This window comes from Rhinolophus hipposideros (genome assembly GCF_964194185.1).
Source record: "Rhinolophus hipposideros genome assembly, chromosome: 15".
NCBI classification, from domain to species: domain Eukaryota; kingdom Metazoa; phylum Chordata; class Mammalia; order Chiroptera; family Rhinolophidae; genus Rhinolophus; species Rhinolophus hipposideros.
Window position 1 is genome coordinate 41,852,718 of NC_138061.1, and position 15,634 is coordinate 41,868,351.

The 15,634-nt window shown below is 35.4% G+C and overlaps 1 protein-coding gene across 2 annotated transcripts in view; it reads left to right on the plus strand.

Moving 5' to 3' along the window:
• Positions 1-15,634, plus strand: part of CABCOCO1 (ciliary associated calcium binding coiled-coil 1) — a 133,474-nt gene that overhangs the window by 90,430 nt on the left and 27,410 nt on the right. Inside the window, exons 6-7 of one of the 2 annotated variants that reach the window (XM_081075305.1) lie at positions 9,789-9,911; positions 10,336-10,476. The exons of the other annotated variant lie outside the window; for it this stretch is intronic. Of the exons in view, the coding sequence (XP_080931431.1) occupies positions 9,789-9,911; positions 10,336-10,476 (264 nt within the window). The remainder of the gene's footprint in view (positions 1-9,788; positions 9,912-10,335; positions 10,477-15,634) is intronic. 2 annotated transcript variants of the gene reach the window in all.

A 15,634-nucleotide genomic window follows, 5' to 3' on the forward strand; every position in this document is an offset into this window, starting at 1 on the left:
TCATTTCACATTGTTTTGGGAAATGAGGGGTCCAGGGCGGTGGCCCATGGAAAACAATGTTAATCATGGCTCCTGGATTCAGGCAACTCAGAAAATCTGAAGATTTTCTGATGTTGCTTCTATCAGAAGCCATGTAGGGGTAGTGGTATCTCTGGGGAATTCCTTAGAATTTTAAACTACTCTGTGTCTATGAAACAACTCTTAGTCAGTTTGAGCAATGCAGTCAAACCAGGGAGAAGCTGTTTAGTTGTTTGGCATTATGCTAATCACACGAACACTTCAGGACTCCATTCATAACTGAGAAATACAGGTATTGCACTGGTGCAACAATAAACCATTAGGTTTGCTTCTCAGAGTGTTATTATTTTTCATGATAAACTTTTTAAACTGAATTGTTTAACAAACTGGCAACCATGAAGTTTCTTAACTGAATGATCACCCCAATGGAATACGCAATACCTAAATGAATGCCTCCTATGTACAAAGACCTGAGCTAGAGACTAGGGACCCTCAAGATGAACAAGATGTAGTCTCTGCCCTCAAGTGGTTCCCACAAAGTAGTGGGAGATCACTCATGCATGGCCATAATTCACGGTTCAGTGTAATAAGTATTACGCAAGAGAAAAAGCAAACTACTTGGAAGCACAAGGAAGATCAAGAAAAACTTCACTGAGGTGAATGAGCTGGCCTGAAATGCCCACTGGAATACTGACTGGCAGGGATGAGGGCTAACCACCCTCCCAGCAAAGGGAGCAGCACAGCCAAGAGTCGGGGACGTGGAAGCGCCTCCATCCACACTTTCTTTTCTTTCCTTTTCTTATTCTTTGCATGTAACAGATATTTATTGAGCACCTACTACATCCCAGGCTCTGTACATTTTGGGAACATGTAAGCAGTCCAGTAGCTCAAAGCAATGACTTGGATCTGAAGATTACATGATGGTCATTGTTGTGAAGAAGAAGGGGGCAGGTGTGACAGACATCACTGAGATGCCACCCCCCCCAAAAAAAACAAACATTTTGTGGTTGATTTAATGTTAGGGACAAGGGAGAGGGAACAACTGAAGACAACCTCAAAGTTTTGAATCCGGTCAACAAGAAGCTGTTGATGCCACTGAGAGATAAGGAAAATGGAGGAGGATCCGGTATGAGGAAGATAATTAAGGATAAATAAATGGACAAGATGCAGCCTGTCTAAGATCCCAGTGAGCACTGGGTGTGTAATCAAGCCAGTCTTCTACGTCATGACGGGAACTACTGAATCTGAGGATCTTCATCAACCGGCGACTTTCAGTCTCATATAAATATAGAAAAAGCCACTTGAAATTTAATTACGTAGGATATAACATCTGTCACTGGACTAGAGATGACCTAGTCAAACCCCCTAATTTTACAAGTAAAGAAACCACGTCTCAGACATGCTCTCTATTGAGTAACTGGGCCAATCCAGGACTCTGACTACACATTTAAGGGGGAAAAAAATCCAGATTTCTAAAACATTCAAATGTGGAATGAAGATACCATCTAAATTGTTCAGAGTTGATGTTATTTTGGTTTGTTTTTAACTAAACAAGCATGATTTACAGATTATAGTTGAAAGGTCTTTTTTGAGAAAATGGATTGCTGTGTATACCACTGTCTACAAAATCACTTTTGTAGTTAATTTCCAAGAATTCCATGAAAAGCCTCAGAACCTTTGAGTACCTAGAGCTGTTCCTTCTATGGGAAGACATGACTCTTTTTCTGTCATTAAAATGACACCCCCGTGTGTATAATAAGAGGCTGCCCTGCACTGAAGGAAAGGGTTGGGTGCTTCTTGAAAGAGCTCTGTTTCTAGAATGCCAGGCACATAAGAGTAATTGACAGCAGTTTCCTCCTCCAGAGAAGGAAAATCATGTCCTGCTGACCAAGGAAGAGTGCCTAATACAGTTACAGAATCAGTTAGTGGAGATTTTAAAAAGGAGAGGGAGGGATGGGGGAGGGAGCTAAGCAGAGAGGGAAATATTTATAACTCTGACAACATGTTTCCTTGTAATAATTTATGAGTCCACTGGAGAAAAAGGAAACACACAAACTATGAGCAAAATATCCAAAATGTAAACATCATGCTTTCTGAAAATTTTCTTTAGTTAAAAATTAAGGTTGAGGTTGACTAAAGTAAATGACTGTATTTTCATGGTCCCTTATTTCCTTGATGCCAACTGATTTACAACTTCCTGTGTTGTTTTTTAATCTATATTTGTCAGCGCATTTTTAATGTCAGATTACTTAAAATAGACATCTCGGGTCTAAGAGGTCAGGAATAATAATATTATGTTGACTTCTCTAAAGGTTTCATAGCACTTGACAAACATTCTAGGTTTGCCTTAAAAAGCTTTGTATTTCTAAATGAAATTAGTTTCAATATTGTTTAAGAAGGTTTTTTGGTGTTTTGGTTTCTTTGGCGGAGTTTTTGGGGGGTTTTATTTTTTGCTTCCCACTGATGACTTCAGGGCTGAAGTGCAGTTCATTCAGTATACTTTGAAGTTAGGTAAATTATGCGTGTAGCTTTATCCAAAAAAGTTTCAGCTTCTCTTTACTCAGGTAGTTTAAACTGTTAAAAAATAACAGGAAGCCCATGAAAAGAGAAAGACTGGAATCAAGGACTTAGGGTTCTTCCCTTGTAGTTTCTCTTCTAACCATTGTGATTTATTGTCTCATATGATTTTTGCAAATTTGAGGTACTTGTTTAAAAAGAATATTATCAAATATAAAGTCCATGAAATAGCTTCATGTTCATGAATAAGCTATCATAAGATACAATTAAAAATGCAACATATAGAAAATAAAATTCTTTAATTTACATTTGATAATTCAAAACAGGCTTTCCACAAAGATGATTGGATCTGTATTATTCTGACTAATTGACAGATATTGATACCTAATTTCCAGTTCTTAAAATGAGATGATTTGTGTAGTTCCTTAATTTTAACTATTAAAAACCTCACATTTAAATAGAACAGCCTAAATGAAACCAAACAAAAATTCATCCATGATCAGAACTGTTTAAAATAGTTTACAACTGAGTTCAAGGATTTTTCTTTTAGAGTATAACTTAGTAAGCTAAACAAAGATACACTGAGTGCCTTCTAAAAATAGTTTTGAAAAGCATTGGTTATTTTCTAACTATTTATAATGGAATCAACCATACTTTCCGTCTCTCACACTGAGGAAGTTGGAGGATAAGGTCAATCTAAGAATCAAAAATACAGTGTTGAATTTAGTAATTTCAAGAACTCTGGTATTTCAATTTTCAAAAGAAAGACATGTTAAAAGTTTGCCCTGTATGCCCTACTGCTTTACTTTTGACGAATTTTGTTAAAGGAAGTCTTTTTGAAATGAAATCAATCTGCAGAACCACAGGCCACACTGGATGCTAAAAAACAAAAAATAAAAAAGAGTAATAAATTGGGCTAGGAATGGAGAGATGCAGATTTTCTAATCTGAAAAATGAGATGTAAGCACTCTCCTTTTCTAAATAGGTGATTTCGTTAGTCCTGACCATGCCACACAACTACCTTAATAATGCCCTGCTATCTAGGTCTCAAAAGAAAAGTTGTCCGCGGAATTCTTCAAATAAAATGGCATTGGGTATACGTTTAGTATTATAAAGACCATGACTGTATGGAAACAGGGTGATGATGTGTCTTCACTAACAAATTCTTCTGAGTTAATTAGCCTTGCCTGGGCAATATTAACAATTACAGAAATAGCGTGGAGCAGTGTCCTCGATATGGCTACTCTAATCTGTCTTCCAATGCTGGCATTAGAAAGTTGATCCTTTCAATAATAACAGTAATTATAAATAATAATAATACGCCTTTGAGTTTAATAATTCTTTCCCTTTGAAGAATTCCCAGCATTTTCATCCATGTTATCTAATTTGTGCTTGAAACAATTCGATGAAGTAGCCAGGTAGCAATTATCATTATCCTCCTTTTACAGATAAATAAACGGAGGCTTAGGGATTTTCTTAGCATCACACAGTTAGGAATAGAGCCAGGTCTAAAGCCTGTAATTCAGTGGTCTATCTTCCAGATTATTGCCATCTTTAGAAAAGATCTGGGTATCTGAAGAACTGTTCTATCCCTGAGGAAATGTTTGCACCAGAGCCAGATCTTCTCCTTTTAAATTGCATTTACACTAAGAAGATACTCTTTTTCAAATTCATTAGACAGGATTTTGTTGTCCAAGGTCATTAAGACAGGAGTACTCAGATTTCTTTTCAAAATGTAATGTTGGCCTGAAGCAGAAGTACACTGGAAATACTAAAGATGTCTAAAATACTCTGGAATCAGTTTCTTTAATTATCTAACTTTATTTATTTATTTAAATTTCAAGCCCAAGTTAAACAAGATCAAATCAAGAGATATAAATAAAAATGGGCATGAGGTGTTAACTGGAGTGTCCTAGCCAGGTTGCAAATTGGTTTATTGTGGCCTGCCAACTTAAATTCCTCCTTGCAGCTTCAGCTGGAATGGGTAGTCTTCATTTCCTGTCCTAACTTGTACTGTGTTACCATTCACTGTTTAGGTGATTAGCATGTGGATCTGATGGTCTCCAAGCTCTATTAAGTTATAAATGTTCAAACTACCAGTATGCTGTGAGTAAAAATAGAAGTTGCTATTAGATGTCTATTCATACCCTGCAGAAGCCTGGCAACATTTTGAACCTTTTCAAAATATAAATACTGCATATTAAGCATAGGAAAGAAAATTAATGTGCTGCATTTGCAAATTTATTTCCAAGTCAGAAATGCAAAGGGGCAGGAGGATCTCGTAGCAGAATTGATATTCTACGTTTATAGGGTATACTAAGAAGTTCATAAGGGCCTGAACACAAAAGAAAAACACTTTAGAAATGAATTAATTTAAGTTTCTCTGATAATCTTAGCTTTTGAATTTACTCTTTTGATTTTAAATTTATGGCCTCAGTCTGACATTACCAGAGTTTATTGCATTTTGCAGGTGGTATTCATATGTTGTTACTTTATGTGTAGTATATTGTGGGCAATGGGTTACAATTTTTCTTAAAAATTTCCAGAACCACACAAGTACTTCTTAATTAGACTTGCAAATGAGCAATGCCTTTATCATTTGGGGGGAAAATACTTAAACTATTACAGGAATTTGTGTGCTTTTTTTTTTTCCCTTAGTTCGTTTGGGAAAAGTTTGCAATAAAGTTTACTTTTTGAAACTTTGACATTTACATATGAAATCATCATTTTACAATTCCAAACAAATGATGTTTTAAAGCAAACCAGTGTTTTGTATGTGGTCCTATAGCTCCAAAAGTGTTTAACAGATTTATCTTGCTTTCTTCCATTCAAAACAATGGAAAGTTGTCATCTCAATGGTATTTTTAATATCTTGAATAATTTAATAATTGAATTTAATAATTTGATAATTGCTACCTTAATCATAGATTTCAGCAGTACAAACACTATCCACAAATCACCTACACTTTCTCCAAAGAAAACAATAAACAAATAAAATAAATATCAATAAACAAAAACAAAGAATAACAAAAACAAATAACAAAGAGAAACAATAAACCAGAGTCAACATTATCAATAATGTTAACACATAAAATAGAAAAAGAAAGCATGAAGTAACACATTTTTCAGACAAAAATTTTTATAATGCTTCTTAGACACAGTAAAATCTGAAAACAGATTTTAATTCCTGTATGTTTTTGTAGACCTGAACTGATCCTGTACTTAGTTTCAGAATGGTTCAAAATTCCTATCATTTATTCCCATGATTAAGGTCCATTTCACATTGAATATGTAAATTCTTAAAAGATTTCTAGTGATTTTATTTGGCTTGTAAGCAAAGATCTTGGATTTTTTTAAGGCTACATAATGTTTGACAATGAAATTTTGTTCTAATGAGTATTAAATTATGCCAAAAAGCCATTTACTTGATATTCGTTAACTACCATAGCATGATTCAACTAAAGCTCAGATTGTAAGCCATCTTAAATAACACTAATGAAATGTGCACGTAATGAACAATATAACTAACTTAATTTTCATGTAACAGATAACATCTGGGGGAAATGTACATTGGTAAGTTATGCAAAACTAATTTTCTAGCGACCACATCTGTAGATGTTATTTATTGTATGTTCACTTAACAGTCCATTATTCTGTTTAGAAATCTATTCTCTTCTTTATTAGAACTTTTAATGTACTCACCTTGGTTCAAATGGTCTGCTCATTATCTGAAAAAATATAAATGGCATTCGCATGGAACAACATGATTGTTTTTATTATATCCATTTGTGTGCAAGCATTCAAAAATGGCAAGAGAAACACATTTATTGCTTTACATTCAAAGTAATATTTAGGGGGTATTTGAAAGTCAAGCAAAACCAATCATTTGGCCAAATGGATGTATGTGTATAATCAGAAACTCCTGATTTTTAATCTCAGCATTAGACCTCAGGCAAATCACTTAAAGGCTTCCCCTTTGTTTCTTGATCTGAAGATTATGGGTGCTATTCTCTTATAGAAGAAAGGGGGTTTGCTAAATCAGGGTACCAAATAGTGTTTTTTTAAATAAACATACTTCATCCTTTTTCTGTTTTTATTTTTCTAGATTTAAGAGGTAACATATTAGACTTTTGAGGAAAAAAATATGAGACAATTACAATTCTACAGGAATGTATAAAAATAGTTATAAAACTGGCTTTATTTAATTTGCTTCAACTATTCATAGACTTGAGGAAATTATAACGTTCTTTCAGAAAATCTAACTTAATAAAGCTGACCATGTCTCTCTGTTTTAAATAGATTTTATTACAGAACTAGTGATGTTGTAAAACATGAGGTTTTGTTAAAAAAAAAATACAAAGCCCTAATTGTATTTTTTTAAAGAAAGTATTGCATCAGACGGTTTCATTTAAACATATTTGCTGGCTCTGTGCTCTCACCACAATTATTGATTCTAATTTTCCTTAAACTTGTTTTTTCAAAAGGCTACTTAATGGGGGGAAAAAAATCACTGTGATGCTTCTGGGCCCCATGCTTATTTCAAACTGTGTATTTGACAGTACACCTTATTATTAGTGAAATGACTTTATATTTACCCTCATCTGAAATTGGGGTATTTTTCCCCTTACATTATCTTACTAACACAGCCAAATGTAACTCTTCATGAAAAAGAAAAGTGTACCTATGGTTTGGTTCACTAATAGTGTGCCAACCACCCTGCAGAATAGAAGTTCTCATCCCAAGTTTTGTGCACAAATTAAATCAAGTGACTAGCTATATGAGCTACACACGTAAAAGTCAAGGAGAAGAAAACCCAACTCTCAGGCAAGGCTTCAGGTTCTTGAGATAAACGGCAGCTTCACTTCACCAAAGGCGTAACGATGTGGAGCTCCACGTTTCCAAGTGTGTGCCCATTTCGCGCGCGCGTGCACACACACACACCAGTGCCAAAGACCAGGAAATAGTTCAGATTAGCCTTATAAAGAAATCCAGACCACAGGAGTTTGAGGGATAAAGTGAGAGACTTGAGCACAAATATCTGCTTGCCTTTAGGTGTATAATCTGATGGAAGTGGGGCACAGGTTGGCAGATGATGGACTCTGCTAATAGAATGGAGAGGTAATCTGTTGAGAACTTCCACCAAGAGGTGAGAGAAAATTAGCAGAAAGGCCTAGCCTGTATATGGAAAAGCATAGCAGCAAGACATATATGGGGACAACAACAAAATACTTTTACCTTGCAGATTAGCTCATGTTTACTTTCTCAATGCCTGCAATAAATTAGGTAATCTCCATTAGGTTCCTTTCTCTCTTTTTCCAATGTCTCACCACCACTCCCCCAAAATTTGTATCTCTCGCCCTATATTAAAGTCCATACCACTGAGTAAATACCTCATCGTCTTCCTGTCTCTGGATTCTAATGTGGAGCTTATTTTGTTTTACCTATAATGTTTCAGAGGACACTAAAATATGTTTAGCGATTCATTTTCCTAGCTTAGTAAAATAAAGAGCAACATAAGATGTAGGAGGAAGGAAAAACAAGTGTGGTGGGAAAAGGTGCAAGTAATTTTGTAAAAAGCTGAAAATGCTTGTATGTCCCATTTAGCAGGGAAAAAAAAAATACAGTGGCTTAAAATGTGATGAGAGAAAAGAATCGTTCTGATGTTTTCTCGATATTCTATTTTGATTAACATTTAGTCAACTTGAGATAAACAATCTAGAATGATGTCATCTAGCAGAATAGAGATTAAGTGCTTAATAATATCAATAATTTCCAAGTATGGCAACATGATGACATATTACAGTTTACTGAAAATTGCATAGGCCAAGAAGTTGGCACACCAGGGTTTAACTCCCAGACCTGTCAATAAATAATTATTTGATTAAGCCAGTCATTTCATCTTTTGGTTTCCAAATTTCCTTGACTGTAAAGTTAGGATACTTCAGTCTGTCTATATATTTATACTAAGCAGCAACTTCCTATAAAATCAATTTAAAATTTAAAATATATATTCAACGCAAAATAGATTGATATGACCAAGCAAAAACAGCCTCCAGTACATTTTAAAACCTATCAACATAAAAAATGTTAATATTTAAATGATGATATATTATATATAATTTTATGTGAAATATTGTGGAGAAGTTACAAATGAATGTATGATGATTTCAAGGTTTTTCCAGGCCTTTTGGATGGTAATTTTTTGTTGAATTTATGCCTTGCCAGAGTGTAACTATCTTCAAACTTGTAGGCCCAGGTCTGACTTTATCAGCATAAAGTGGGGGCTACTTTATGGGCCACAAAAACAGGCTCCTAGAGCTTACTGTATAAACTAAGACATCAATTTATTGATTTACAATAAGGCAATCAAGTGGACATATCTTCATAGATCACTTGAGCTGGAAAGTCAATTTACGATCAAAATGTTGTTTCTGCAATGTAGACTCAGAGCAAGAGGAACTAATAAAATGATTCAGATATTTAATGGCATCAGTATTCTCATCTCCTCTTTCTCTCCCCCAAGCTGTGGTGGGATGGAAACTGCTTAAGCGTTGACTTCTTTAACTCCTGTTTCTTCATTTCCACTGTTGACCAACCATCGTCACCCTCCCTCTGGTTGCCACACTCTTGCTGTAGAATTATTAAATGCTCACAGTGACATCTTGCCCTACCCTCTGTATTTTTAGTTGATTTTGCAAATCTCCTGCCTGACTTACTATGTGCTGGCCTTATACATTAACCTTTAGAGCCTTTATTGTCCTCGTCATCACATTCTTGGTGACCACTATTGTTCCCCAAGAACAGTTATACCTTGCTGAGTAATATCAATCACCATTAGGCTGTTACTGAGTGTTGTAAGCGCCTAACCCTTTGCCAGAACTGGAGAAGATATATAGGGGGTCTAAAACATAGTCTCTACCTAGAGAGCTTGTGGGCAGGAGGAAGGGAACACTGACCCATGAAACAAATAAAGCTGAGAACAGTACAGAATGAAGTTCTGAACCATATAGTATAGAAAGAGAATTAGCGAGTGGGAAGAATAAAATGCTAATTATCAGAACAGAGTGCAAAAAGCACTAGAGAACTAAGAGTCCAATGGCATCAAGAACTTAGAGGAGATGGCACTTAAAAGATAATAGGCTGAAACTTTATATACATATACATATATTCATATAGATATATATATGTATTGACTGAAATTGTAGTACGTACCAAAGGCTTTGCTATTACACCGCTCTTTTCTTCTCCTCCAGCAAATGATAGAGGTCATTAAGCCTTCGGGTGGCCTTTACCCCAACCCTCTAGAAGAAGGAATCTCATTTGATATTTATTCAACATTCATAAAGCCACCCCCAACACTGGATACAGAAATGAAGGTATCTTTCCTTTTGTCTCTTAATTCACTCTATCTCAGCGTGATATTCTCTATGGGCAGAAGGAAAGGCACCAAATGCTCTTCCATTTTCTTTCCCTCTGATTTTTCCCAGATAAATATAAATATTCGTTTGCCATTGATTCACAGGTACACCAGCTAAGGGTGGTGCAGCAGTTTTAATCTCTTCCACTCCATCCTCTCCAATCTCCACTTTTACTTTCTCCCAAATAAGCACTGCTTAGCACCATGACTTGATCTGACATGATGCTCATGAGTAATGAAAATGCAGGATGACGTCAAATTAAAATCTCCTTCCGGATGGACATCATTCCTGGTAGAAAAGAACCCAAGAGAGGTTTAAAGCTAACTTAATCCTTGAATGCTCCAGATAATCACCTGAGTGTTGTTTACTTTCAATATTATAGGGATTGGATCAAGAACAAGGCCCTAAGGAGTCCCAGCCAGAAGCCAGCACTTCTGACACAGATCCTTTAGTTGGTTTCACCATTGAAGATATAAAATCAGTGCTGGGTCAAGTTACAGATGACATTTTAATCAGCATTCAGGTACTCAGCCTTGATAGTATGCTCACTTACTTCATTACTGGTTACTTAGCCAACCCCAACCTTAATGTCTGTCAGTACTCCCTCCACTCCTAGCAATGTTTGTGATGGAGTTCAGTTTAACCTGACCACATAATTCTCAGCTGAGACTCAGTAACATCACAAAATAGATTTGCTAACAGCACATACTGTGGTATGTGTTATCCGTTTACAAAATCATTCGGCAATGAAACCCAAAAAAATAACATGGTAAAAACTTTGTGCCTTGTCACACTAAAATTGCTCGTATTAGAGTAATTAAAGTATATTTTTAAACAGTAAACACTGAAGATCAAGCCATAATTCTTAGCTAAGTCTCCTCACCAGATTTCTAAAGAGAGGCTTTCAAAGCTTTGAACTCCCACTCAGATCGTTTGTTCCTTTTCACGAATCACTAATATCTAAGCAGTTTATACCAGTGGCTGCGTGAAAATGGTGATGACAAAGCCATCTCAGTAGCAATTGCCAATGATGGATCAGTCGGCTTAGCTTTATGCTTAATTTTTTTTTCTGTCCAAAAAAAAAAGAAAACATTTCTATTTCTACACAAAGACTTGCATCATTGCCCAGGCAAAATGATTAAATAAGTGAGTTGCATATTTTGAGAGGATTTATAATTTCTTGTGGAAATGACTGAATCAATAAGACAGTATACTGCATGCTTAAAATATTAATGCATCTCAGGGAAAGGTTGAGTTGTTATCTGAACATGAAACTATATATAAAAAGCACACAGTATTAACAACTAACTTTGAAAGAGCAAAAGATTAGCTTGGCATAAGCATACCTTGTTACTTGTTTAATCATCAAATGTTAATGTACTATTTACATGAACATTTAATGATTTGGTGCCAACTGAATCAGCCAAAGTCCTTGGTTTAATAAGAAGCATTTAGTGTTTACCAGAAATAGTGGAAGAACACGTTTTACACAAAGCTTTATTGTTAAAAACCCCATGAATATAATAACTGGTTACTGTGTGGAAGGGCAGAGTGCAGTTGAATTAAGCTGCGTTCAGAACATATCTTCTTTTTATATTTGATAACATTTCATCTAAATATAGTTTATGTATAATCATGGCCCTGGGCTCCTTTGCAATCCTGTGGCTCTGAAATTATTGCCGAGAAACGACTAGACAGTAATAGAATTGTTTGCAGGCCCAAAAAATTGAAAACATCTTTACCAAGGCCATGTTCCATGTAGTGAGTATGTTTTTAACTATTCATTGATTTTTTTTTAATATTAGAGTCTGCAGCATTTATACCACTACTCTATAACAGAAAGAATATGATTGCTGCATGCATGTATTATTGTCCCATTGGCCTGCAGCTATCCTTAACTGGGCTTAGAAGGTCATGAGCGGGTTCATCTAAGTATAATTAGACTTAGAAAGAACTTGGAGACCAGAGGTGAGGGATATAGATCCTTTAGGTGCCACGTTCATTTCCATATTAAGTGGATTCACGGATTAACCTGAGCCAAATTACTGCCAATTTTTCAATAAAATGGCATAATGATGTGGATTTATACAATGTCTCAAGATACATAGCAAACCACTTTATGTATTTTCTTCCAATAACCCTAGTAAACTCTATGCAAATTAGGCAGGCACTTCTCTGATAAATAAATTGAAAACTGAGACACACAGGAGGATTGAGTCATTTGTCCTGTTTCCCAGGTCAGAAACTGATGAAAGACTCTGAATGGGAGCTGTAAACTGGGTTCTAATTCGAATTCCAGTGTTATCCACAAAAACCACATAACCTCTAATATCATGACCAGACTACTTTGGATTTTAATACTCCCGTGGTGTGGCACTTTTTCAGTGTTTACCCTTGTGTCTTGGTCAGATTCCAAGTTAGGTAATTACTCTCTGCTTACCTAAATTTCTCCCCCTGTTTTAGATGGGTAAGTTAGTTTCCACAGAAAGCCAGTGTATTCATAATTTAATGAATTATTATTTGTAAGATGTTTAAAGTTTTCCAATAGTTTTTTTCTCCTTCTTTATTTAAAAGTCACGCTGTTACTATATTTTTTGGGGGAAAAGGCAGTAGAGAATTCATGTTTTAAGTACAGGTTTTTTCAGAGCTCCTTCTCCAGTGTGGTTGCAGGCATATTTCACCTTGAGTAATTCAGAAATTTCTGAAAATGTAGTGTGAATCCTTAATTTTCTTTATATTAATCCACTTACTTTCCCATTGACTCACTTTATAGTTTTAGAGATTTATTAAGAATGAAGTTATCTTGGCTCTGAGATGTTAATTAAAATTATACTGAATAGAGCAAACATTTTAAGCTTATATAGTTTAGGTATTTTAATTTTAAAGATACATGCAAAATGAAATTATTTTGGCCCTGGATTGTATAATAAAAAATTATACCCAATGGAGCAAACTTTAATATATTTAAAGAATTACATTTCAGAGAAATATGAATGCTAACGCTAAATGCTTGCTGTTAAATGTTGGCTGTTGGCCCTGTCTAAGCAATAGGGTAAAATTATGTGAAAACCGTGAGGGAAGTTTGCCATCTTGAGACTGTAGGTATTTTTAGGTCAACTTTTCTCCAGGTGAGAAAACCTGAGAGTGAAATCACCTCAAGGTAGTGATCACTGACAGGCAATTGAACCCAGGTCATGGGTTTTCCATTCCTCCAAAAAGGAAACAGAACATACCCAATCCTAGTAGCTGTGGGATTGCTTGTCTGTTTAGCAGTGTTCTATGAAATAACAAGAAGACATGATAGACTAATGACAACCTGTTCTTGACGAGACAGGAGTTTTTCTATCCAGATCTTCTGGTTGTGCTTGACCTGAAGTAGTGATGACCGCGGCAGTCTAGAGACCTGACATGTACCTCCCCTCTGTTCATACATCACTCTATGAACCACGCACCTTACCTTCACGGACCTTTTCCCCAAAGCCCACACTTAGATAGATGAATTCTGTTTCAGTGAAATACCAGAAAGGTCTCCAGGTTATTGTGAAAACCCTGGTAAGACAGTGAAACAGAAGCTGGTAGATGATAGTACAACTGTTATTCATTGAAAAGAAATGAGATTATTTATGGACATATAACACATTATAGTCATGCACCAATTAACGACAGAGATACGTTCTGAGATATGTGTCATTAAGCGATTTTATCATTGTGCGAACATCACAGAGTGCACTTACACAAACCTAGATGGTCTAGCCTACTACAACAGCTAGGCTGTATAATAGAGTATGGTATAGCTTATCGTTCTTAGGCTACAAGCCTGTACATCTTGTTACTATATAAAACAACATGAGATTAAAGCACAAGAGAGAATGATGCAATCGAGAGACACGGTAGACTTGAGATGTACGAGGCTGCTGCCAGCATAACATGGCAAACTGTTTTACAGCAAACGTTTTTTATAAATAAAGTATACTCTAAAATAATATAAAAAATATAGGATAGTAAATACGTAAACCAGTAGTATAGTTGTCTATTATCATTATCAAGCATTGTGTTCTGTATGTACATAATTCTATGTGCTATACTTTCATAGGACTGGCAGCACAGTAGGTTTGTTTACACCAGCATCACCGTAAACAAGGAGTATTGCCTTGTGCTACAACATTACAATGGCTATTACGATGTCACTAGGCAACAGGAATTTTTTATTATAATCTTATGGGACCACCATCATATATGTGGTCTGTCTTTGACCAAAACGTCCTTATGCAGCCCCTAACTGTATTGAAAGTGGGAAGAGTTGATTGTTTAGTTACAGCAATGCTTCCCTATCCTTTGGAATGTGACCAGATTGTTTATTCAAACCATTTCAATCCCTAGATGGTCTAATCTGTTGCATGACATGAAGACGTAGTAGTAACATAGTTTTAAAATATTTCGTGACGTCATATCAATGAAATATAACATTAGTGAATATATCACAAAATTAGGAGTTGGAATTACTAATTTAAAGGCTAGCATGTAATGTTTACATACTTATTTCTCAACTACTTTGGTTTTCAGATAAGAGCTAAGACTCTAGGTGGTTCAGTGTCTTCCCCAAGGCTATACTAAACTAATCCCTAGGTCTCCACACTCCTGGACCAGCATGCTCCTCTCAACTCTACCAAAATCATGCCTGAGGAGTTAATGATGCCTGAAAAATGACAAAGTTCCTATGGAACCTAGAGGACCATGTTGATCCCTCCTGTTCTCCTCCACCCAATCACCAAGAAAGGAAAAATTGAAAAACCAGAGGCCAGAGTTTGATCCAAGCTTGATAAAACTTGAATCAAAAAAGACTGATACTCACATAAGAATCCAGAATTGTTGACACTAGTGTGATCTTTTTAGAAATACCAATTCTTGCTGTGAAGGTAAAACAAAATCTCCTCAGATAAGACAACCAGGATGTCCATTCAAAACTATCTATTATAGTTACATAGATAGATAGATAGATAGATAGATAGATAGATAGATAGATAGATAGATAGATGATAGATAGATAGATAGACAGATAGATAGATAGATAGATAGATAGATAGATAGATAGATAGATAGATGGACAAATAGATAGATATGAAAAGCTATATCTAGACTAAAGCAGTATGTGATTTTTTAAATTTCCCCTATATAAATTAAGTGTCTCATAATAATTACCCTGAAACTTCAAATTATGGTACAAACATGAATATTCTAAACCTCAAATTAATTATTAACACATATGTATAAACTACTCCTTATACACTTATAGACTTTTTTAAATCACCTAAACAAAAACACCAGTTTTACCACGTTGCCCACCGCTGGTTTCTCTATACATAATTTTATTATCCATCATGAAAAAAGAAGACATTTGCAGAGCTACTAGGGTTCAGTTAATGTGAAAGTATTTCTGGAATTGTGCAGGTAGCAGTGTTAGTCCGCGGAATGTCACTGCCAGAGGCTAAATGCTATCACAGCTGTAGCAAACACGAAAACCTGTCAGCAATCACTTACTTTTTCTACCAGAACTATACCACAAAGTGGCATAACTCCAGGAGTTATAATGTATGATGAATACTTTTAATTATGAGAATTGTTCTAATTGTGACATTATTTGTGTTTTTATTTCACAACAGAAGCTTTCTGGGATCCCATTT